General features: G+C 36.6%; 1 protein-coding gene across 3 annotated transcripts in view; it reads left to right on the top strand.

Annotated features, from left to right (window-relative positions):
• SLCO1C1 (solute carrier organic anion transporter family member 1C1) overlaps positions 1 to 24,603 on the top strand; it is an 80,811-nt gene that overhangs the window by 19,604 nt on the left and 36,604 nt on the right. For all 3 annotated transcript variants that reach the window (XM_021092255.2, XM_084956626.1, XM_003126445.7), the window contains 6 exons: positions 1,423 to 1,555; positions 5,314 to 5,435; positions 18,757 to 18,903; positions 20,439 to 20,537; positions 22,440 to 22,685; positions 23,690 to 23,854. In XM_021092255.2, coding sequence (XP_020947914.1) covers positions 1,423 to 1,555; positions 5,314 to 5,435; positions 18,757 to 18,903; positions 20,439 to 20,537; positions 22,440 to 22,685; positions 23,690 to 23,854 — 912 coding nt within the window. The remainder of the gene's footprint in view (positions 1 to 1,422; positions 1,556 to 5,313; positions 5,436 to 18,756; positions 18,904 to 20,438; positions 20,538 to 22,439; positions 22,686 to 23,689; positions 23,855 to 24,603) is intronic.

The raw sequence follows: 24,603 nt of genomic DNA, 5'->3' as shown, positions 1-24,603 counted from the left end.
TCTACTAAATATTTAAATTCAAATGAGAAATGTCATACTTGATTAATTTTTTTTAATGTGAAAATTGAAAAGAGCTCAATTCTTCCTGGAGCAAGCTACTTTCCTTACTATCATCACTGTCCTCAGGCTGCAAAAATTGCTACTTTTTGCATTTGACTAAAGCTGGCAATGTGAATAAACAGTAGTAAATTAGATAATTGCTTACAGATGTAAGGAAACTCACTCTTTCTGGAAAATTGTAACATCAAGAACTTCAAAGCAAGGCCACCCAACAACCATCACAATCAACTGTTGAAGAATTGTTGTCTTACTCCACCTAGCACTAGTTCTTTCAGATGCAAATATCTAAAACTTTAAAGCCTCTTGAAATCTAAGACCCTAAACAATGTTTATCAAAGCATGTACCAGGAACCATCTCCATCAAATATGATACTAAAAATGTAGATTTCTTGACCTGCTCTGTCCCACCTCCCCAACCTATGGAATCAGAAACTGTTAGTAGCTGCCAAAGATTATGTATTTTTAATGTTTCTATTTCCCTCGCCACCCCTTTCCAGTAATTTTTGTGCACAGCAAAGCATGAGAATATCTTCCCTAAAGCATGTTTAATCAGTTTTAACCATCATCAGCTAAAAGTAATTTATCACATCCTTTACTAGAGTTATTTTTAAAATGCTTAAGTCCCACCTTCAAAAATGTATTCTTTAGTTATCCTAAAAAAAAAGAGAGATGAGTATATTTTATAGAGACTTTCTCTTTTATAAAATTTGTATTGCAGGCATACGTTGAGGTTATATAATTGATGTATTTCTGAAGTTATGTGAAGTAATTTTTATTTCTATTTTGAGTCATGTTTTTGTAAAAAAAGTATATAAATATGTATTTCATAATTTGCTTTCACTTAAAGGGAAGGACAGTTGTGTTTATTTTTTCTTTCGGAGCTATCAGGTAAAGCAAGAATATATATGCTGCAAGAAGAAATAGGAAACTGATAAAAATTTTAATAGAAAATGTTAACAAGTGAAGAAAGAGTAATAAAATAGACTTCAAAAATCACCAAGGAAAATTTAAGACAGCAATTAAATAAAGCCTTCTACAATTTAATTTACAATTTGAAAGTGTTTGATAAAACACTTTCAAAGCACAAATAATTAAAGTGGATGAAAATGAGATAGGTTAGTTATTAAAATATTTTGATAAAGGAATGAGATGATTGATGTAATGAATTTGAAAATAGTTTCCACAGTCAGATCAAAGGAAAAAAGACAAATGATGGAGAAGAGGGTGGAAGATGGTTTACTCAAAACGAAACATTGCCAGACCTACTCTAGACATTCATTCATTTAGTGGTAGCCATTTAGTTATGCTGATGACTTTTTCTAAGTTCTCCAGTTTATAAATATTTTATTCTTTTCCCCAAAGGGAATCTCTTAGTTATAACATTTGTTAGCTACTTTGGAGCCAAACTTCACAGGCCAAAAATAATTGGAGCAGGGTGCCTAATCATGGGAGTTGGAACATTGCTCATTGCAATGCCTCAGTTCTTCATGGAGACGTAAGTATAAAGCAAACATCTTTTTCTTGCTTTAACCATACAGCTGCATAGATTCCATTTGATGATGACTATTAATTATTTAAATTTAAGAAAATAACTTGTGCCTTAAATCCTGATAATTTTTTTTTTTTTTGGTCTCTTTGCTATTTCTTGGGCCGCTCCCGCGGCATATGGAGGTTCCCAGGCTAGGGGTCGAATCGGAGCTGCAGCCACCAGCCTACACCAAACCCTGATAATTTATATCTTATTTTTATTACATGTACTTTGGGAAAATTTCAAAATGCTTATAATTTTACCTATGATATAATAATCTACAAAAAAAATTTTCAATATACTAGTATGAATTGTCAATAAAATTAAAGGAATATTTTCACTATTTCTTCATTCAAAGACTTTAACTATGGAAGCAAAATATATAAATAAAAGGAAAATAATAAATTATATGGTAAATGTCAAACAAGAGTCAAATGAGTAACAAATGAATGCTACAGACAATATGTTGGATCATGGTACAGCAGACTAGCAGATCATTGGCTTTGGGATATATCACCAACAGAAGTAACTCTTCAGTGTTCACATACTATCTCTTAGAACTTCCTCAGTAGAAGTGAGGTGTTTGTGTTCTTTAACCCTGAAGTTTATTTTTGATACTTCAGTTCATAATATTGTTAGTTCTTAACATACAACTTTGGTAGTTCCAACTTTCCACATTTGTCATATCAATTCACCCTTAGAACAACCCATAAGGCAGGAGAGCAGAGTTTATCATTTTTATTTCACAGCTAAGGGCCATGACTTAAGAGTCTGGTGAGCTTCTCAAGTTTAGGTGTCTTGTAATTATAGAACTGGAATCTTAAAACAGGTATTCAGACTTCTTCATGCATATCCATACTGCCTCTCTTCTCTGTGGTTACCCATTGCCTACTGAGCCAAGTGACTACCAAGAGATTTTTAGAGCAAGAGAATATTTTAGAAAATATTACATATCAAGTAATGCTTTGAGGTCTGCCCATTCTAGATGATCATACCACAACATTTTAGAGCTGATTTCAGAGACATAAATGATCTGCCAAACTTTTTCTTGGATTCCTAGGTCATTTATATCAACATATCTGATTTTGACCTCTGTGTCCAATCTGTAAACACAGTTCATAGAATTGTCTAGGTATTTTTCCTATTTGGAGAGTTTCTCTGGCCCCTTTGTTTTTACTTGGAGAGGGATCTGTGCTTTCAATACTTCTGCCTGCTTTTGAACATCTATCTGGCTTCCTTGACAGGGAAAATGTTTCCTCAAGTTACTGAAGTTCTGCAAAGGCGTTAAATGGGGCCAGTGAGTAAGGAGGAGGCAAAGAAGATGACCAAGGAAATGGGTCTCCAGTTCACTTAATGCCTGCTTGATCCATAGCTGTGTTATTTGTTCTAGTCTTTGAGCTTCCACTCAAGTTTGCTCAGAGGGGGAAAGAATTCCACTACTAAAAAAAATTTTTAATTTGAAAGCAGTTACAGAGGATAGATAAATCCATGACCCTTGACCTAACTCATTCTGTAACGGATCAATAAATCCTTTATGTGACCTTGGGCATGTAATCTAACTTTCCTTGGCCTCAGTTTTTGCATCTTGAAATGGGTATTAGAGGTGTTAAAAATAATACCTAGCGAGTAATATTGTTGCAAATGTTGAGTTAGATGACATAAAATGCTTAGCAAGTTTCCAGACATAAGAGTGGTGTATATTTTTATCAATCCTCCTCAGATATTTAAGCCACCTGGTTTTAACCAGGGACCAGCAATGATCTGCCTTGAAGTTGCTTGCATTAAGATTATAATAGTGTTAATTTAATGACAAATATATTAATGCAAGAAAATCAGAAGGAGAAGTTTATCTAAGAGAAGCCAACCAGGCTAGTGCTGACAAAGTATATTAAAGAAACAAATACAGCTTCTTGTCAACCACATTTTATATGTTGAGAGATATATTTTTTCATTTACTATTTAGTGTCTGCCATTTGCCTAGTACTGTGCCAGGTAATGGGGGAAATCAAAATAAAACAAAACAAAAATACCCATACACATAATTCTTTCCCTCATGAGGATACTTATAATAATTTTGTTTTCAACATTTCACAACATTAGTTATTGAGTATTTGTCCAAAATGTAATTTTTGTTACATATACATATAAAATTATTTATAAATATCAATTATTAAGGGCCTGTTCCCAGCAGACAGTGTTCAGCTTTGTGTATGCTAGCTAATTCATCTGATCCATGAATTTAATAAATATATGCTGATTGCTGTTTTAGGAAATGGTGATAAAAACTCTGCTCTGATGAGTCTTTTTAGGAAGAGATAGATAATAAGCAGATAAATAATGATATAGTATGCCAGGTAATGTTAAATACTAGAAAAAAAAATAACCAAGGGAAGACACATGAGAGTGTGGGGGGTTGCAGTTTAAAGTAGAGTTGTCAGGGAATGGGTCACTGAGATGGTGATATTTGGGAAAGGCTGAAAAAGACGAGGAGAGAACCACACAACATCTAGGGAAGAAGATTCCAGTCTAAAGGAACAGTGAATATGATGTTCTATAGCTGAAGGGAGTTGGGCATGTGGTGAAATGCAAGGGAAAAGTGTGACAAGGGATAGGAGGAGACGTCAAGGTTGTTTCTCAAACTTTGATGGACATTTGAATCACCTGAGGCTCTTGGTAAACTGTAGATTCTTATTCAGTAGCTCTGGGGTTGGGTTTGAGATTCAGCTGATACTGCCAGTCTGCAGACCACATCTCAGGTAGTAAGGTCACAAATAATTGCAAGGACTTTACCTTCTCAGAATGGGATGGGAAGTCAGAGGAGAGTTTTAAGCAGAATGGCTTGATCTGACATATTTTTAAAGGAACACACTGTCTACTGCTTGGAAGAATAACTCTGATGGGTCAAATCTGAAAGTGGAGAGACTATTGAGGAAGCTACTGTAGAACTTCATGCACCAGAATCAAGACTGTGTCAGTTGATGTCAAAGCTAAGTCAGAACTAAATCTCTGATGTAAAGGCATTTATTCCTGTTCAATCACTTCTTTATCTCCTTATCCAATAGAGCCTAAGTAGGAACAGACTACATCTATACCCCCCATTTTACAACTAAGAGAATTATGATTTGAAAAGGTTAATTGATTTTTGTAGAGTGTCATATATAGTAATTAGAGACAAAAGTGGCACTTATATAAAATTCCATTTATTCAAAATCTAAATAATTATGCCTATAGAAGTTGCCTTCTGATAATTGAGAAAGCTCAAATAATTAAAAAAATTCAAAATACAACATAATCACTATTGACAGTCATTTTAAAAGCCTTTAGGCATTATAATGATCCCTGGTATCTGTGGAATTATCTGAAGAAAGGAAATTATATTTTCCATGATTTTAATGCTAAATGTCCTCCTCTATGGGAATTTTTTCACCATAAGAGGTGATTTATAGTCATTATTTTTACATAAAAATGAGCCACAGTAAATAATTATTAATTTACTTTCGTGACACCGGGTAATTGATTCAGATATAGTATAGTACCTGCGAACTAGATCTACCAGCAATCTCTTCAGAAAACTGTCCTGTTAAATACTGGTTTGGTTGAGTGATTCAGATTCAGGGAGAGCTGTAGAGTCAAACAGGCCCCCAATGAGTCAAGTAATATACCTATAATATTTTAACATGGTGTTAAATGAGCCCAGAGTAAAGAAAATATTCTTTTTTATACAGGTACAAATATGAAAGATATTCTCCTTTCTCCAATTCCAGTCTCAGCATTTCTCCATGTCTGGAGTCAAACAGTCCATTACAAATCTCCGTTATGGAAAAATCACAATCCAAAATAAATAATGGTAAGAGGATTATTTTTTACCTAACTTGACTAAGCAAGCTCTTTTTAAAGACTTTAGAAGTGCTTTAGTATGAAAAAAAGTATCTATGCAATCTTTTGCTGTCAAAAATTAATGCTTAAATTAAGATATTATAGTGCCATAAAATTTCCTAGAATATAAGGGAGTATGTGATGAGATCCTAAGAAAATATGCATACAATCAAATATTATGTAAAAATGGGCATTGATTGCTGGTGACTGAGAAAAGCTTCCAGTGTTTCCAAATAAGGTAGGCTGACTGGCCAACAGGGACTTGCTGTATAGCACAGGGAACTCTACCCAATATTCTGTGATAATCTATATGGGAAAGGAATCTGAAAAAGAATGGGTATGTAGATATGTGTAACTGAATCACTATCTTGTACAGAAGACATTATCACAACACTGTAAATCAACTATATTTCAATGAAAATTTAAATAAAACAAAACAAAGTGGGCTGTGAAATAGGTTCAAACTAGTTTAGCACATACATATCTCAGTCCACTGCTCAGACATAAAAGAAACATTTTTTCCCCAAACTTAATTCCTGTGTCCAGCCCCTTTTTATCAGAATGACAAAAACATAACCTCAGTCATTTTGTCCCTAACCTCCATGCATTTTCCCAGTGGTTGCTTACATTCTAGGGAGCTTACATAATAATAAAGGGGAAAACCGGGGGAGGGCACCTCGGTGTTATCAGTTCTCTGTCAGCATGAATATCTAAAATCCCTCTGGTCACAGAGTTTGTTCATACATGTCATCTTAGGGTCATCTTATGTCCACATTCATGTCCTTTTTAGCACAAAGGCTCTCTCTGGAGCAAAAGTGACCATCTTGGAAACATGGAAATAATTATGCTTTCCACAGGAGATAGGATGTGGGGAATTTCAATACAATGTCCAGAGTTCCATACAGCTGACCTACACTGCACAATGATATGCTTGGGAGCATGGGAATCATCTCTTCTGTGTCACTCTAGGCATGGGGAATCCTATGAAAATGCAGGGGCAGGAACACTTAGCTATACTGTGTAGTCATCTCATCTTTGGGGCATTGCTATCTCCCTGGTCTCTACTTGGCCATAGTGGCACAAGGTCTTCTCACTCATGAAGTCCTCAAATCTACCCATAAGTCTTTGTCATGTCTCTAGGATGCTGCACTGACAGGAGCTTGAAATCCTCTCTTTCCATAGCCATTGGTATCAGTATATTCAATACTTCCTCCTCACCACCCCATTTCACTCCCAACTCCTAGCTTCGGAAATCTATTTCTATATAGGCAATGTGGAAGCCCTTTTTTTATATTCCTGCTATACACTCAAATCTTTTATCTATGCTATAAAACTTTTTCACTCCATTAATTTCCTCACTGATGCTTTCTTTTGAGATGTCTTTTCCTTGGTCAATGAACCCTAGAGATCTGGCTCTTGGAATGAAGGGAAGGAACAGAGGATTAAAAGAAGTATTGAAATATGAGAGGAGAAAATGGGGAGGTCATAAACATGTAAAAATTTTACCTTGTCCTGCTGCATGAAAAGAAGAAAGCAAGCATATTAGAAGAAAAGGCAAGTATGAAATAGGACATATATAAATCAATAGATGAAAACAGAGGGATTGTTTATATAAAAACACAATAGTAAATTTAATTTCGGTCCACACAAAGAGGCAAGGAGTTGAGATAAAGGATTTGGACTTTCATCTGTACATAATGTACAGTCATTGAAGATATTTTATCTTGTCTTTGGTTTACACAATCAGAGAAGAGACATGCTATAAATGGCAATACAACTAATTAGGAAATACCTAAATGTTTAATGTTAAAAAGAGAAACATAGTGTTTAAGGGTGGGAAATGAAAATATTTTTAATGTAAAGAGAAAAGTTATTAGGTACAGAGTATAAGATTCACAATTCAATCATTTCCTTTCTTTTAAATGAAGCCTTTCTCCCTTAAAGTCATAGATGTATGTGGACTGGTGATAATGGGGGTAAATAGAGGACTCCTCTCAAAAAGGTTTTTTGCACAAACCCCATTTCCACAGTAAAACTCTAGAGCAAAGCTGTCCACCAGAACTTCTGTGATGTTGGAAACATTCTACATCTACTCTGTCTAATACAGTAGCCATTCGCTACATGTGACTATTGAGCATTTGAAATACAGCCAGTATGACTAAGGAACTGAATTATTAACTTTACGTAATTTTAATTTAAATTTCAATAGCCACATGTGGCTTTTGTGGCCATTGTATTAGAAAGCATAGATGTAAGGGGCCCTCACTTGTTTACAAGACTATTCTACCAACAAGCTTAGAATCCCACAAATATTAGGTCTGGAATTGACATTTGAATCGATTTTGAAGAAAGGAATTCCCATTGTAATTGGAGGAGTATAACAGAAATACAGGGAAGACACATGAAAAATCCCTGCTCACTAGCTACATTTCTACAGAAGGCAGAATCAGAACTGCAAGCATCATGACTGGATAGTAATTTTTTGTCACAAAGACTGATTCATCTACGTAAAAGCATTCTCCTGTTTTTATAACCCACACTTTACTTTCAAAAATTACTTTCAAGTTTACAAAAGGAGAAAATATCTTACTTTCAAGTTTACAAAAGGAGAAAATACTGCCTCATGGGAGTATTAGGAGAATTCAATTTAAAAATATCTGCAAAACCACTATCCCAGTGCCTGGCAGAAAAGAAGCATTCAGAAGTGGTAACTGTTGTGCAATCAGGTCAAGATGATAGAGAAGTAAGATGTGGGGCTCACCTTCTCACACAAATGTACCGAGAGAGAGAGAGAAATCTACATGCAGAACAGTTCTCACAGAACATCTACCGAATGCTGGCAGAAGACCTCAGACTTCCAAAAGGGCAAGAAAATGTCCATGTACCTTAGAAGGATGAAATAGAAAAAAAGAAAGAAAAGAGAAAAGGGAATAAGAATAGGACCAGCAACCCTGGAGGAAGCTGTGAAAGAAGAAAAGTTTCTGCATACTGGGAGTCCGCCTGAGTCCCAGTGGAGAGATCAGCAGGGGCAGAAGGGGAGCTTCAAAGCCTCAGAGAAATGCACAGCAGCCAATCTGAGGAGGGTAAAGCAGAGAGAGCTGTCAATGGTCCATGCCACTGCCTGGTGCACCCAGGACTGAGACCCTTGACCAGGTGCACCCTTGTCTGCTGGGGCAGGTGAAGTCTGGGTACTGAGGTTAGGGCTTCAGAGGTCATACCTGGGGAGAGGACTAGAGTTAGCTCTGGGAAAACAGCCTGAGAGGGCTAGGGTATGATGCAACTCAACCTAGAGAGTGCAAGAGGAGACCTGGGCCCACCAGAGGAACAAGCCACCATTGTCAGGGAGTGTGAGAGGAGGAGGTTAGGGCCACCATAGGAACTTCTTTTTATTTGCTTTCTTCTTTTTTTAGGGTTGCACCTGTGGTATATGAAAGTTCCTGGGCTAGAGGTTTAATTGGAGCCACAGCTGCTGGCTGACACCACAGTCACAGCAACACCATATCTGAGCCATATCTGTGACCTCCACCACACCTCATAACAATGCCAGATCCTTAACCCACTGAGCAGGGCCAGGGATTTAACCCACATCCTTATGGATACTAGTTGGCTTTGTTACTGCTGAACCACAATAGGAACTCCCAGGAAATTATTTTTCTGTGTACACAGGCTCTTAAGTGGCAAGGCACCATTTCTATGGGCCACGGGGGTGGGAATAAGCTGCATCAGCCCTCTCAGACTCCAGAGGTGGTCATGGCCCACTGCCATTAAGGGTCCTGCAACTGGGCACTACACACCACCACCACCTCCCAGGAGTATGCAAGGCCTGCTGCCACCACCACTGCCAGGGATCATACAACTGGGTGCTTCCCCACCTCCCTAGCAGTATACACAGGCTGTGCACTTTCATGCTGCTTACTGAGGGGATAAATGCCTGCACAAGCTGAAGAATGAGTCAGTAAACATCCAAATAAAAAGCAGTCTCACACCAAAAAAACAAACAAACAAAAAAAAAAACAGTAAACCCACACAAGATACCCAGGGACACTCTGGCATGTAAATAGCCTTCCATGACTATAGTAAATAATTGTTCCCCCTAAACTCACAGAGTGATAAATATAAGCAAAATGAAGAAGCAGAGGAACCACTCCCAGTTAAAAGACCAAGAGAATTTCCCTGAAGAAATAAACAATAAAAATTGAAAGATACTGAGTTCAAAAAAGGAAATAGTATTCAGTCTAATAGATACTGAGTTCAAAAAGGAGATAGTAAAAATATTGAAGGAATTAAGAAAGGCAATAGTCTGCATCTATTAATCCCAAGCACCCCATAGATTCAGAGTATTGCCTTTGGTTTGGACTAGCAATGAGATTTTACTGTGTAGCACTGGGAAACATGTCTGGTCACTTATGATGGAGCACAATAATGTGAGAAAAAAGAATGTACACATGTATATGTAACTGAGTCACCATGCTGTAGAGTAGAAAATTGACAGAACACTGTAAACCAGCTATAATGGAAAAAAATAAAAATCATATAAAAATTTTAAAAAAATTCAAAAAATAAACATTAAATTAAATTTAAAAAATAGGCTATCAACAGAAATACAGATTACTGTAAAAAGAAACTAGAAACTATAAGGAGAGGCCAGGAAAAATTGGAAAATTTATTTGCTGAGATGAAGCTCAGCTAAAGGCAATGAATAGAAAAATAAATAATGCAGAGGAACAAATAAGTGACTGGATAGAATAACGGAAATTACCCAATCAGGATAGCAGACAGAAAGGCAAATGAAAAAAAAAAAAAAAGCAATATAAGAGATGTATGGGATAATATAAAGTGGGCCAATCTATGCATAATAGGGATTCCAGAAGGAGAAGAAAAGGAATAAAGGGGGATAGAAAATATATTTGAAGAATTTATGACTGAACACTTCCCAAATCTGAAGAAGGGCTTTTTAATGACCTTTTTTACATCTTCATGTTTATCCTTTTGCTGTTTCTTGTGTTTATCAACACTTTCACATATATATTTTCTTCCTTATTGATATGTATACTGGCTTATTTAAGTGATTACTTTCTAATTGTTATTTCTTCCTTCCTATGTCTTCTTGCTGCTTTTCTCTTTAGAGGAGACCTTTCAATATTTTTTTAGGATATGTTTAGTATTGCTGTATTTTTTTCTTAGTTTTATTCCTTAAATTCACAAAGTAAGAGTTTCCAGAAACAGGAACTACAGAGGGTCCCAAAAAAGATAAATACAAAGATACCCACACCAAGACATATAATAAAAATGGCAAAATTTAAAAAGATGCTGAGGGCAACAAGAGAAAAACAAAGAGGTAATTACAAGACCCCCATAAGGCTATCAGCTTATTTCTCTACTGAAACACTGCAGACAAGAAGGGAGTGATATATTCAAAGTTCTAAAAAGGGAAAAATCTGCAACCTAGGATACTCTATCCAGCATGATTATCATTTAGAATAGGAGGAGAAATAAAGAATTTCTTTGGTGAGCAAGAACTAAAAGAATATAGCAATACTAAACTTATCCTAAAGAAATATTTAAAAGTCTCCACTAAAGAGAAAAGAAACAAGAAGACATAGGAGGAGGAAATCACAATTGGAAAGTAATCACTTAAAAAAGCCAATAAATAGAGCAAAAAGGAAAAAGAAAACTATTTGTGAAAGCCTTGATGAACACAAGGAAACATAAAAGGATAAACGTGAAAATATATTAAAGGTCATCAAAATCATAAAATGTGGGAAAGGAGAGTAAGAAAATGTAGACACTTTTTTGAAGAATATGATTAAGTAACAGGATTAAGATGGCAGAATAGAAGGACTGCAGCTCAACTTCTCTCCTAAAAACAACAAAATTCACAACTAAAGACTGAGCAATCTCCACCCAAATGGACCAGGAACCTTAAAAAAGATACCCTACTCCAGAAGCAAAAGAGGAGGACACAAAAAGAGGCAGGAGGGACGATTTCATGATATAAACAACCCCATGCCTCCCAGGTGGGAAGCTCCACAGACTGAAAACTATCTGGTTCACACAGACTCACCTATAGGAGTGAGAGTTCTGAGCCCTACATCAAACCCTCACATGCAGGGATCTGGCACTGGGAGAAAGAGCCCCTGGAGCATCTGGCATTGAAGGTCAGTGGGGCCTGTGCACAGGAGCTCCACAGGACTGGGGGAAATGGAGACCCCATTCTTAAAATGTGCACACAGATTTTCACGTGCACTGGGTCTCAGGGCAGAGTGAGGTCTCCATAGGAATCTGAGTCAAACCTGACTGCAGTACTTGGAGGACATCCTGGGAAAACAGGAGAGAATGTGGCTTGTTGTGGGGGAAGGACATTGGAAGCAAAGCTCTCGGAAATATTAAGCAGCCATGCCTTTCTCTGGAGGTGGCCATTTTGGGAAAGCTTGGGCCCACCCATCAGTCAGTGCTGAGAAGCCCCAGGGCAAACAACAATCCAGGTGAGATCACAGCCCCACCTCTCAGTAAACAGGCTACCTAAAGACTCCTCAGGCAAACAGCTGCCTCTAATCCCATCCAGAGACTAAGCCCCACCAACCAGAGGGATGAGAATCAGCTCCACCTACCAGGGGGCAGCCATCAGCCCCTTCCATCAGGAAGCCTATAGCAATCCCCCATGCTGACTTCAGCCACAAGGGGGGCAGACACCAGAAGTAAGAGAGACCACAACTCTATTATCTATAAAAAGGTCACCACACCAAAACCTACAAAAATGAAAAGACAGAGAACTATAACTCAGATGAGGGAGAAAGGAAAAACCCCAGAAAATAAGCTAAGTGATGAGGAGATTCTTAGCCTCCAGGAAAAAGACTTTTGACTGTTGATGCTGAAGATGATGCAAGACATTGGAAATAAACTGGAGGCAAAGATGGATAACTTACAGGAAACACTGACCAAAGAGACACAAGATAGAAAACTTAAGCAAGAAGAGATGCAAAATACAATAACTGAAATAAAAAGTTCACCAGAAGCAGCTAACAGCAGAATACAGGAGGCAGAAGAATGAATAAGTGAGGTGGAGGACAGATTAGTGGAAATTATGGATGCAGAACAGAAAAGAGAAAAAAGATTGAAAACAAATGAAGCTAGTCTCAGAGAACTCTGGGACAACATTAAATGCACCAACATCCGTATTATAGGGGTACCAGAAGGAGAAGAGAGAGAGAAGGGGACAGAAACAATATTCCAAGGGATAATAGCCGAAAACTTCCCTCACATGGGAAAGGAACCACTCTCTCAAATCCAGGAAGCACAATGAGTACCATATAAAATAAACCCAAGGAGGAATACACCAGGACACATATTAATCAAACTGACCAAAATTAAAGACAAAGAGAAAATATCGAAAGCAGCTAGGGAAAAGAAACAGGTAACATACAAGGGAACCCCAATAAGGTTATCAGCAGATTCTTCAGCAGAAACTCTGCAGGCCAGAAGGGAGTGGCATGATATACTTAACCTGATGAAAGGAAAAATCCTCCAACCAAGATTACTCTACCCAGCAAGGCTCTCATTCAGATTTGAAGGAGAAATCAAAACCTTCGCAGATAAGCAAAAGTTGAGAGAATTCAGCAACACTAAACCAGCCTTACAACAAATACTAAAGGAACTTCTCTAGGCAGAAAAGAAAAGACCGCAACAGGAAACAAAAATTCCACAAATGACAAGGCTCACCAGTAAAGGTATATATACAGTAAAGATACAAAATCATCCACACACAATTCTGCCACCAAAATCAGAAATCATGAGAAGAGGTGGGTACAAATGCAGGACACTGGAGATGAACTTGCCATTAAGAGAATAACAACTTAAAACAATCTCATATACATATAGACTCTTATATGAAAACTTCAGAATAACTGCAAACCAAAAATCTACGATTAATAAACAATCTCTGGAGAAGACATGTATCTCATAGTACATAAGTGCATAATCCACCATGAAAGGGGTCATTTGACATCATTCTTGGAATGCTGAAGTCTTCTTAGATCTGATTCTGCTTTCCTCTCCATCAAAGAATTTATGATAATTATAATTAAGTAATGCAACTGTACAATTTAAAAAAAAAGAATATGGTTGAGGCTATATGATTATCAGTAAAAAGCAAGTAGATATAGGAAGGACTTAACATACTCAAAAAACAGAGCAACCACAAATGAAAAACATACAAAATATATAAAAAAAGCAAAAAGAACACAAGCATAAAACAAAAAAAATAAAAGAAAATCATCAAACCATGAAAAAAAAATGAATAAAGAAGAAACAAAATCAACTGGAAAATAAGTTTAAAAGAGCAATAATATATATGTGTCAATAATCACCTTAAATGTCAATGGACCGAATGCTGCAATCAAAAGGCATAGCATGGCAGACTAGACAAAAAAAAAAAGAAGAGCCTACAGTAAGCTACCTATAAGAGACCCACCTTAGGGCAAAGGGCACACATAGATTGAAAGTGAGAGAATGGGAAAGATATTTCATGAAATTGGAAATTAAAAGAAAGAGGGAGTTGCAATACTCATAGCAGACAAATAGACTTTAAAGGCCAGAAAGAAGAAAAAGAAGGGAAGTATATAATGATAAAAGAATTGAAATAAGAAAAGGATTTTACACCTAATACACTAGAACCCAAATATATAAAACAAATAACAAACATAAAGAGAGATATTGATGGGAATATAATAATAGGAGATTTTAACACCCCACTCACATTAATTGACAGATCTTCTAGACAAAAGTGAGGCAACAGAGATCCTAAATGATACAATAGAAAGTTAGACTTAATTTTTCTTTTTTTTTTTTTTTTTTTTGGTCTTTTAGGGCTGCACTGGTGGCATATGGAGGTTCCCAGGTTAGGGTGGCATTGGAGCTGTAGCTGTGGCCTATCCCAGAGCCACAGCAATGCAGAATCTGAGCTGCATCTGCAACCTACACCATAGTTCATGGTAATGCCATATCCTCAACCCACTGAGCGAGGCCAGGGTTCAAACCCACGTCTTCAAGGATGTTAGTTGGGTTTGTTAACCACTGAGCCATGATGGGAACTCCAGTTAGACTTATTTGATATTTTCAGGGTATTACACCAAAAAAAGCAAAAACACCCCAGAATATACATTCTTTACAGGTGCACATGGAATATTTTCTAAGATTGACCACACACTAAGATATAAAAATAACCTCGAAAAATTTAAGACTATAAAAATTATTCCAAGCATTTTCTCAGACAACAATGGCATGAAACTAGAAATCAACCATAGGAAAAGAAATGAGAAAAAATACAAATACTAAAAATAATGTTACTAAAAAACCAATGGCTCAATGATAAAATCAAAAAGGAAATGAAAAGAAATCTTGAGACAAATGAAAATGAAAACACAACCATAAAAAAAAAAAAAACAGGAGTTCCTGTCATGGCTCAGTGGTTAACGAATCCGACTAGGAACCATGAGGTTGCAGGTTTGATCCCTGGCCTTGCTCAGTGGATTAAGGATCTGGCGTTGCTGTGAACTGTGGTGTAGGTTGCAGACATGGCTCAGATCCCACGTTGCTGTGGCTCTGGTGTAGGCCAGCAGCTACAGCTCCGATTCGACCCCTAGCCTGGGAAACTGCATATGCCACGGGAGCGGCCCAAGAAATGGCAAAAAGACCAAAAAAAAAAAAAAAACAAAACAAAACAAAAAAACACATATGGGATATTCCAAAAGCAGTTTTTAGAGGCAAGTTCATAGTGATACAGACTCTCCTCAAAAAACAAGAAAAATCTCAAATCAACAACCTAACCTACAACCTAAAAGAATCAGAAAAGGAGCAAACAAAACCTAAAGTCAGCAAAAGGAAATCGTAAAGACCAGAGAGTAAATCAATAAAGATTCAAAAAACAAAACAGTAGGAAAAAACCACCCAGGTCATCGTAATAGATGCAGGGAAAAAAATAATTTGACAAAACTCAACATCTATTCAATATAAAAACTCTTACTAAAGTGGATATAGAGGGAATATATCTCAACATAATAAAAGCTATTTATGACAAACCCACAGCCAATACAATACTCAGCAGAGAAAAACTGAAAGCCTTTCTGCTAAAATCTGGAACAAGACAAGAATGCCCACTCTCACCACTTCTCTACAAATAGTATTGGAAGTCCTAGCCATAGCAATCAGACAATAAAAAGAAATAAAAGCTATCCAAACTGGAAGAGAAGTAAAACTGTCAGTATTTGCAGATGACATGATACTATATATAGAAAACCCTATAGTCTCCACACAAAAACTACTAGATCTGACAAATGAACTCAGCAAAGTAACAGGAATCAAGATTAACATTCAGAAATTGGTTACAAGTTCCCTGTGGCTCAGTGTGTTAAGAACCCAACTAGTATCCATGAGGATCCAGGTTCAATCCCTGGCCTCTCCCAGTGGGTTAAATATTGACATTGCTGTGGCTGTGGCATAGGTCATAGACACACTCCAGATCCTGCATTGCTGTGGCTGTGGTGTAGGCTAGGAGCTGCAGCTCCAATTCAACCCTAGCCTGGGAAATTCCATATGCTGCAGGTTAGGCTCTAAAATGAAAAAAAAAAAAAAAAAGTTGTGTTTCTGTATACAAAAAATTACATATCAGAAAGGGAATGCAGAAAAGCAATACATTTTAAAAATCATGCCAGAAAAAAAAATACCTAGGAATAAACCTGACCACAGAGGTAAAAGACCTATATCCTGAGATTTATAAAACATTAATAAAGGAAACTAAAGAGGATTCAAAGAAATAGAAAGATATCCCATGCTCTAGATTGGAAGAATATTGTTAAAATGGCAATACTACCCAAAGCAATTTACAGATTTACTGTGATCTCTAACAAATTACTCATGATATTTTTCACAGAACTAGAACAAATAATCCAAATATTTACATGGAACCATAAAATATTTAGAACTGTCAGAGTAATTCCAAGGGGGGAAAAAAAGCAAGAGGCACAACTCTCCTAGATTTCAGACTATACTAAAAGCTACGTTAATCAAAACAGACTAGTATTGGTACAAAAACAGGTGTATGGATCAATGGAAGAGAATAGAGATCCAAGAAATAAACCCACATGCCCAGAGTCAATCTTTGACAAAAGGAGGCAAGAATATAAGATGGGAAGAAGACAGTCTCTTCAGAAGGTGTTGCTGGGAAAACTGGATAGCTGCATGTAACTCAATAAAGTTAGAATACACCCTCACACCATGCACAGAAATAAACTCAAACTGGCTTAAAGACTTAAACTAAGACATGACACCATAAAACTCCTAGAAAAGAACATAGGCAAAACATTTCTGACACAATCATACAGGTGTTTTATTAGTTCATTCTCCCAAGGCAATAAAGACAAAAATAAACAAATGGGACCTAATCAAACTTACAAGCTTTTGCACCACAAAGGAAACCATTAAAAAACCAAAATGACAACTTACAGAATGGGAGAAAATAGTTGCAAATGATGCAACCAACAAGCACTTAATCTCTAAAACATACAAACAACCCATACAATGCAACAACAACAACAAACCCCACACAACCCAATCGAAAAATGGGCAGAAAAACTAAATAGTCATTCCTCCAAAGAAGACATGCAGATGGCCAGTAGGCACATGAAAAGAAGCTCAACATCACTAATTATTACAGAAATGCAGATCAAAACTACAATATGATATCACTTCACACTGGTCAGAATGGCCATCATCAAAAAGTCCACAAACAACAAATTCTGGAGAGGGTGTGGAGAGAAGGGAACTCTCTTCCACTGTTGGTGGGAATATAAGTTATTGCAACCACTATGAAAAACAGCATGGAGGTATCTCAGAAAATTAAATCTAGAACTACCATATGATCCTGTAATCTCACTCATGAGTATATGTCTGGACAAAACTATAATTCAAAAAGATACCCCTATGTTCACTGCAGCACTATTCATATGGCCGAGACATGGAAACAACCTAAATGTCCATGGACAGATGAATAGATTAAGAAGATGTGGGTCATTTTTCTGTACAGTATAAATTGACAGAACACTGTAAACAAACTGAACTGGAAAAAATGAAAATCATTTTTTAAAAAAAAAAGATGTGGTTCATACGTACAATGGAATATTAGTCATAAAAAGAACAAAATAAAATTATTCACAGCAACATAGATGTAACAGAGATTATCATATTAAATGAAGTCAGAAAGAGAAATACCATATGATATCATTTATATGTGGAATCTAACACATGACACAACTGAATTTATCTACAAAGCAGAAAGAGACTCACAGACACAGAACAGATTTGTGATTGCCAAGGGAGTGTGGGCAAGGGATGGATTGGGAGTTTGGGATTGCTAGTTACTAACTATTATATATGAAATGGATAAACAAGGTCCTATGGTATAACAGGGAATATATTCAATATTCTGTGATAAACCATAATGGAATAGAATATTATTTAAAAAGAATGTACAAACTAGTGCTTACCAGTAAGAAGAGGGGCAAAATAGGGGAATTTGGTTAGGAGATACAAACTATTATGTATAAAGTTGATAAGCAACATGGATATATTGTATAGCAAAGGAAATTATAGCCATTATTTTGGAATAATTTTTAATGGAGTATAATCTACAGAAATACTGAACCACTATGCTGTACCCCTGAAAGTAATGAGATTGTCTCTGTTCTATAGATAGGTCTATTTGTGCGATATTTTAGATTCCACATAAGTGATAGCATGTTATTTGTCTTTCTGACTTATTTCACTTAGTATGAGAATCTCTAGTTGCATCCATGTTGCTGAAAATGGCATTATTTTGCCCTTTTATGGCTGATTAGTATCCCATTGTGTATGTGAATCACATCTTAATCCATCTGTTGATGGGCATTTACGTTCTTTCCATGTCTTACAGTGCTACAACAAACATAGGAGTGCACATATTTTTTAAATGAAAGTTTTGTCTGGATATATGCCAGGGAGTGGGATTGCTGATTCATATGGTAGTTCTATATTTAGTTTTCTCAGGAACCTCCATACTGTTTTCTGTAGTGGTTGTACCAATTTACATTCTTACCAACAGTGTAGGAGGTTTCCCTTTTGTCCGCACCCTTTCCAGCATTTGTTATTTTTAGACTGATTAATGAGAGCCATTTTGGCCCATGTGAAGTGGTACCTCCATTGTAGTTTTGATTTGCATTTCTAATAGTGATCTAATTTTAATTCTCTTGTTTTCTTTCAAGAGTGTGAAATTGATGCCAGCTCCTCCATGTGGGTTTATGTCTTCTTGGGAAACCTTCTTCGTGGAATTGGTGAAACTCCCATTCAGCCTCTAGGCATTGCCTACCTTGATGATTTTGCCAGTGAGGACAATGCAGCTTTCTACATTGGTAATGCCCACCTCATTCATCTTTGGAAGCAGAATACCTGGTTTTTCTCAACTCCATTCTCAACCTAATAGGATGTGGAATGTTTTATACTTCATATCCAACTCTTTTATTCAGTTCACATATTTCTGAATTCCACATCGAGGATTTGGGTAGTGAAGAAACTTCAATTATAAGTACCTTTTGCATCAGGGAAAGAATATCAGATTAAAATATATGTCAGCTCAACTGCAGTAATCTATGGCCTTGTGTAAGTATCCTCATGGATATATAAGAACAAGAGCAAGCCCTAACCGACCCTATATCTGGAACAGGTCCCAGTGGATAGAACAGCAGCTTTAAATCACAAAACCCAAAATATAGCAAAGACAAACTGCAAAGCCAGATGAGTAAAAGCAGCATTTTGTGAGTGCTTCTTATATCCTAGAAGCTAAATTTGTTATCTGTTTCACACATCAGTCTAGATTTCTTAGAGTTCTGATCTTTTGAGGGCCCCTCCCTCAGTATCAGAAGGATAAGAGTTAAAATTCATTGAGTGGGTCTATAGCTAGGTCTACTATATAGTTCCACCCCAGCTATTCACACAGAACTCGTGAAGGCTCTACTACAGCCAAGCATGCTGTAGTAGGATCCATGTTCTAATAGAAAATTGTGGCATTGATCAGGACCTGGAACTGGAATAGAGGCTCTATCACACATGCTAGGCAATTACTCAGGACTGGAGGAAAATTTGCATCCAGGAGATGCAGGCAGTTATCTAGGTGTCCCCATTTTCTCCAGGAGCTCAGTACCTGCTCAATCTCCTTTGCCCTCTCTTCTATTCTGAAAAGGATATGCTAACTGCTGTTTACTCCTCCAGTTAATTTAATCTCCCAGGGAAAGTGTGCATTAAGCTCTGTGGTAAAATGAAAGGCAGATGGAAGGTGTTTTGTGAGGAAGAACCTTTCTAGTTACTAGAAATGGTTTCCTTTAAGAGATCTGCTCCACCAATCTGTTAAAGCTACCCAGGCTGGTCATGAGTATTCCAGAGAGAACCTCATCTCTCTCCCAACTCGAGCTCCTTTGCTGGCTGCATAGTTACTGCTCTTGAATATGGTGCCACAGAAGCTCTGAATGAGTGGACTTTTTCATTAAGGGGGGATACTCAATTTTAATGTCAAGACAAATCTTACGCTTAATCTTTTCTAAGTTTTTCAAAAGACTGTCAAAAACAGCACAATTTTGATTTTTATCACTGGGGGAAATCTAATCCTAAGGAGTAAAATTTGCTTCAATTGAGGAAATTAACTTTTTCAGAGTCTTATGTTTATTTTCTAAGAGGTAATTAGTATGTTAAAAATGTTCATTCTTCTTCCAACACCAAGAAGGACTTATTCTGGATTCCATGAGGTTGAAAAATTGATAAATTAAGTGCAATTAAGTGAAGAGTTGGTAAATATTTTCAGCTACTAACTGGATCTTGTGCACATTTCTTGCTTAAAAACTTACTAATTTACAAAATCAAAGAAATGATACCTTTGTGGGTTTTTTTGGTGCAGGGTGTGTGCAGACGGTTGCAATTATAGGACCAATCTTTGGCTTCCTGTTAGGCTCATTATGTGCCAAACTGTATGTTGACATTGGCTTTGTAAATCTAGGTAAGGAAGTCTATTTCTATTTATTCATTTATTGCAGTTATTGTAATTTTTAATGGGAATGGTGGCAAAAATATCAAACTTCATTTTTACGAAATGATAGGATGGTAATCTTTCATAAATTAAAAATGATCCTTGGAAAACATAACTGATATAATCACAGACATTAATAAATGGCATATGAAAAATAGGCAGTGATTAGAACTGGATGACCTATGATGGTTTGTTATTCAGACGTATCATTTTCCATGACTAGTTTCCCAATTCAAATGCATTCCAGCAGAGTTAAGATTAACAACTATGGTTACTTGTTGGCTCTTGTTGGTGTCAGGTGTATCAACATTTATTACAGTCACATCAATTGATAATATATTTGTGCATTTGTCAGCAAGGCCAAGGACTGAAAGTTTTCTGGCGACTAAAATTCCCTTTTGGATGTACAAATCTTTTTTAGTTGGAGGCATTTTACAGTGAGATTAACTTTCCTTCTGGCAGAACGTTTGTAGAGGGAATAAATGGAAGACCTCATCTTCCCACAGCCATTAATTTCTTTCTTTGTAAGATGTAACTCATAGACATAGATAGTATTTATCTTTTTTTTTTTTACAAAAAAGCTTAAGAAAGCTGTTTGAAAAAAAACTTTCTTTTTTTTAATTCTCAAATTACACTGCCATGAGTGTGTTATAATTTTTGTGTGTTAAAATAGAATGCAAAACTCTTTGGACTCATTGTTCTTTTTTTAATCAAATAAACTGGAATATGCATTCCAAAAAGTTTTATTTATTCATTCATTTAATACCTCCCAAATTTATTTGACATCTACTCTATCCCAGGTACCACAGTGAACAAAATAGTTGAGTTTCTTGCCTTCAAGAAGTTTAAAATCTGTTTGTGGAGACTGATATGGATAAGAAAGTATAGGTGTGATGAGTGGTACAGAGGAAATTGTTGCAGAGAAGCAATGACCATCCATTGAAAAACTAGTATAAACATTTACTGAGTCAGGGATCTGGCATTGCTGTGAGCTGTGGTATAGGTCACAGATGTGGTTCATATCCTGAGTTGCTGTGGTGCAGGCCAGCAGCAGTAGCTCAGATTTGACCCCTAGCCTGGCAACATCCATATGCCATGTGTGCAGCCCTAAAAAGCAAAAAAAAAAAAAAATTTACTGAGTATAATGTAGTACCAATTGAGCCTCAATGTCAAAAGATCCTCAAAGAGTGTGGTAGAGGTAGAGTATAATCATATTTCATAGGTTCTTATATAGAAAAATAGAACTTGATTTGGTTAAAAAACTTTCAATACTACTTTTTTAGCCAAAAATAAAGTTTTATGATGACTAAATACTGATGTTTTATTAACATAAATATCTTGCTTCAGCCCTAGCATAGCTCTGAAGTATTATTAACTATCATTTAATAAATAACATTCTGAGTGGTTGAGACTAGATTTGGGCCAGAGGATAAATAGAGCATAATATTTTCTTTTGGTACAATCTTAGACGTTCAATATGTACATCAGACAACAGTGGTACCCATGTACAGTAGCTGGCAGAAGGTTTTAAGCCCTCATAATTCTCCCTCACATGCTGCTTTTCTCCTTCCATGAGTCCAGGGGTCCATGTGCAGAACCTCAGAGCAAAATAAGACCCCTTCCAGTATATAGACTCTACATTTAGTATAAGGAACAAAAGAAAAAAGCATCATGCTCTAAAAATACCCTTTTTTTTCCTTCAAAAAGCAAAATAATTATAATGTTCAGACTGGAAAAATTATCCTGTATGAATTACTAGGTACTTTTATGTGATAGAGCTAATGCTAGGATTTTTTTTTTTTTAACAAATAGTCTTATTCAACACACTATCTTTGCTGTACATGCTCTTTGGCACCCCTCTCTCTTTTTCAGATCACTTAACCATTACCCCAAAGGATCCACAGTGGGTAGGTGCCTGGTGGCTTGGTTATCTAATAGCAGGAATCATAAGTCTTCTGGCAGCTGTGCCTTTCTGGTTTTTACCAAAGAGTCTGCCAAGAACCCAGAGCAGAGAGGATTCCAACTCCTCCTCCGAGAAATCAAAGTTTATTATGGATGATCATACAGACTATCAAACACCTCTAGGAGAAAAAGCAAAAATCATGGAAATGGCAAAAGGTAAGGCAAAAATCTCCTTGATTTTGAATCATTTTTAGTTTTCCTGTTGGGACTTTATGGGGCAATCAATAAAAAATAACCCTCTCTCCTCTTCCTGAGTTCAGAAAAAAATTGAGAAATTGTACAGGAAGCAGAAATAAAGATCATTAAAAAGTCAGATTTTTATTGGAAAACTAAAGAACTTGACCTTCCTTGGTACTGTCCTAACCCTTACACTGCCACAGTGTAGACATCTCAACTGCCCCTACCTGGGAAAGCTGCTTCACATTATTCTGGGTGGACAAAAAAAAGAGTGATTCGTCAGGGCTGTGGCCTTTTAACAGGTGATCTACCCCCCACCTGAGAATGTGCAGTGTCCCACCTGTGATCAAAGAGTGAGTGGAGTGTGGGGCCAAAGGTCAGATGTGTTCTAATGAATTCCCTCCATACAGAAATGGGTGGCCATGAGAAAGACGGGTCTTCCTCAATGGGGTATTTACATTTACAGACAATCTTCACATCTGTAACTGTTTGGCTGCTTGAAAGGAAGAAGAAAGAATGCCAAAGCTCATTTCTTACAAAAATTAATTGGAGATAAATTTTGTATTCTGTTCTCTGCATCCATAACCCAAGTTTGAAGACGAGGGATCAGAAAACTGAAGTTCTTAATATCCTGCCTATGACTCCCAGCTCGGTGGTGAGGGATAGTCTTATGCCTTGTGTCTTTTACCTAAATCAGAGGAATCTGTTCCTGTCTGATTGATAACTCTGATTTATAATCTAGATTTTATGCCTATAGAAGTGAGTTTTTCTGTATGGATTTGAGCCTGGACAGGTATTAGCCTTGACTTGTGCCAGTGGCTTAATATCCAGAGGGCATGTGTATACTACCACCCTATAAATGCTCCTGAGAATGATCAGCCATCTAATGCCACCAATACCACAGCTACATCTTCTGTCAAGTGTGACACTGTCATTAGTTACTCCATGCTTTTTTTTTTTGTTTTTTGTATTTTGTCTTACAGATTTCCTGCCTTCACTGAAGAGTCTTTTTGGAAATCCAGTTTACTTCTTATATTTGTGTGCAAGCACCATTCAGTTCAATTCTTTATTTGGCATGGTGACTTACAAACCAAAGTACATTGAGCAACAGTATGGGCAGTCATCCTCCAAGGCCAACTTTGTTATCGGTATGCTTATCAGTCCTTCCTGCTTTCCAATAGGTACTATCAACCATGTCTTGTGAATCCTTAGTCATTTTAGAGAAATTGTCCCAATATTTAGACTGAAGGTAATGTATGGCACTTCAAAAAGTGAGTGGGAAAAAAAAAAAAAAAACCTAGCAGGGTAAAATAAGTTGTCTGTTGTATAGTTTGTAGCAAAAATTACTCAGAACTACATGTGAGTGACCATGAGAATATCACATAGACCAAACATACATTTTATTGGGAGATTGTTAATACTGGATATTTGTCTTTCAAGTGTAGCTGAAATTTCATAACAATTGGACGCTTTACCTGAACAGTTTCTAGGATTACAAAAAGTGAGTATTTGGACAGGTTAAAAGGTATTCACTGCAAAACAGTCTGTGTTTGCTCAGAGTCAAAAGACTTCTCTGATTTCTGGCATTTGGGTTATTTAAAAGGGCTGTGTTTTTAGCATAGCAGGACAGCCAGTATGAGAAAGTTCTCAAGGGCAAAGAAACACATGAAAAGATGAATGAAAAAAAAAAAAAAAAAAAAAAAAAACTAGACTCTGCAAATATGTAGCCACTACCCTGCCATTAATTCCATACTTTAAAACCCGGATTAACTCCTTTATTTCATGAAGATATCAGTCAATGCTACTGTTTTAAAGTATAAAATTTATTCTATTCCTTTGGACATGTTCCTTTATGATAGGAGACTCCAACCATTTAAAATCATTTCTTAGAGTTTCC

This window comes from Sus scrofa, chromosome 5 (assembly GCF_054392235.1).
Source record: "Sus scrofa isolate SSC_HxYL_T2T_F1_AM1 chromosome 5, Sscrofa_HxYL_maternal_Yorkshire_Landrace_v2.0, whole genome shotgun sequence".
Classification (NCBI taxonomy): domain Eukaryota; kingdom Metazoa; phylum Chordata; class Mammalia; order Artiodactyla; family Suidae; genus Sus; species Sus scrofa.
This window is presented reverse-complemented; position numbering and strand designations above follow the sequence as displayed.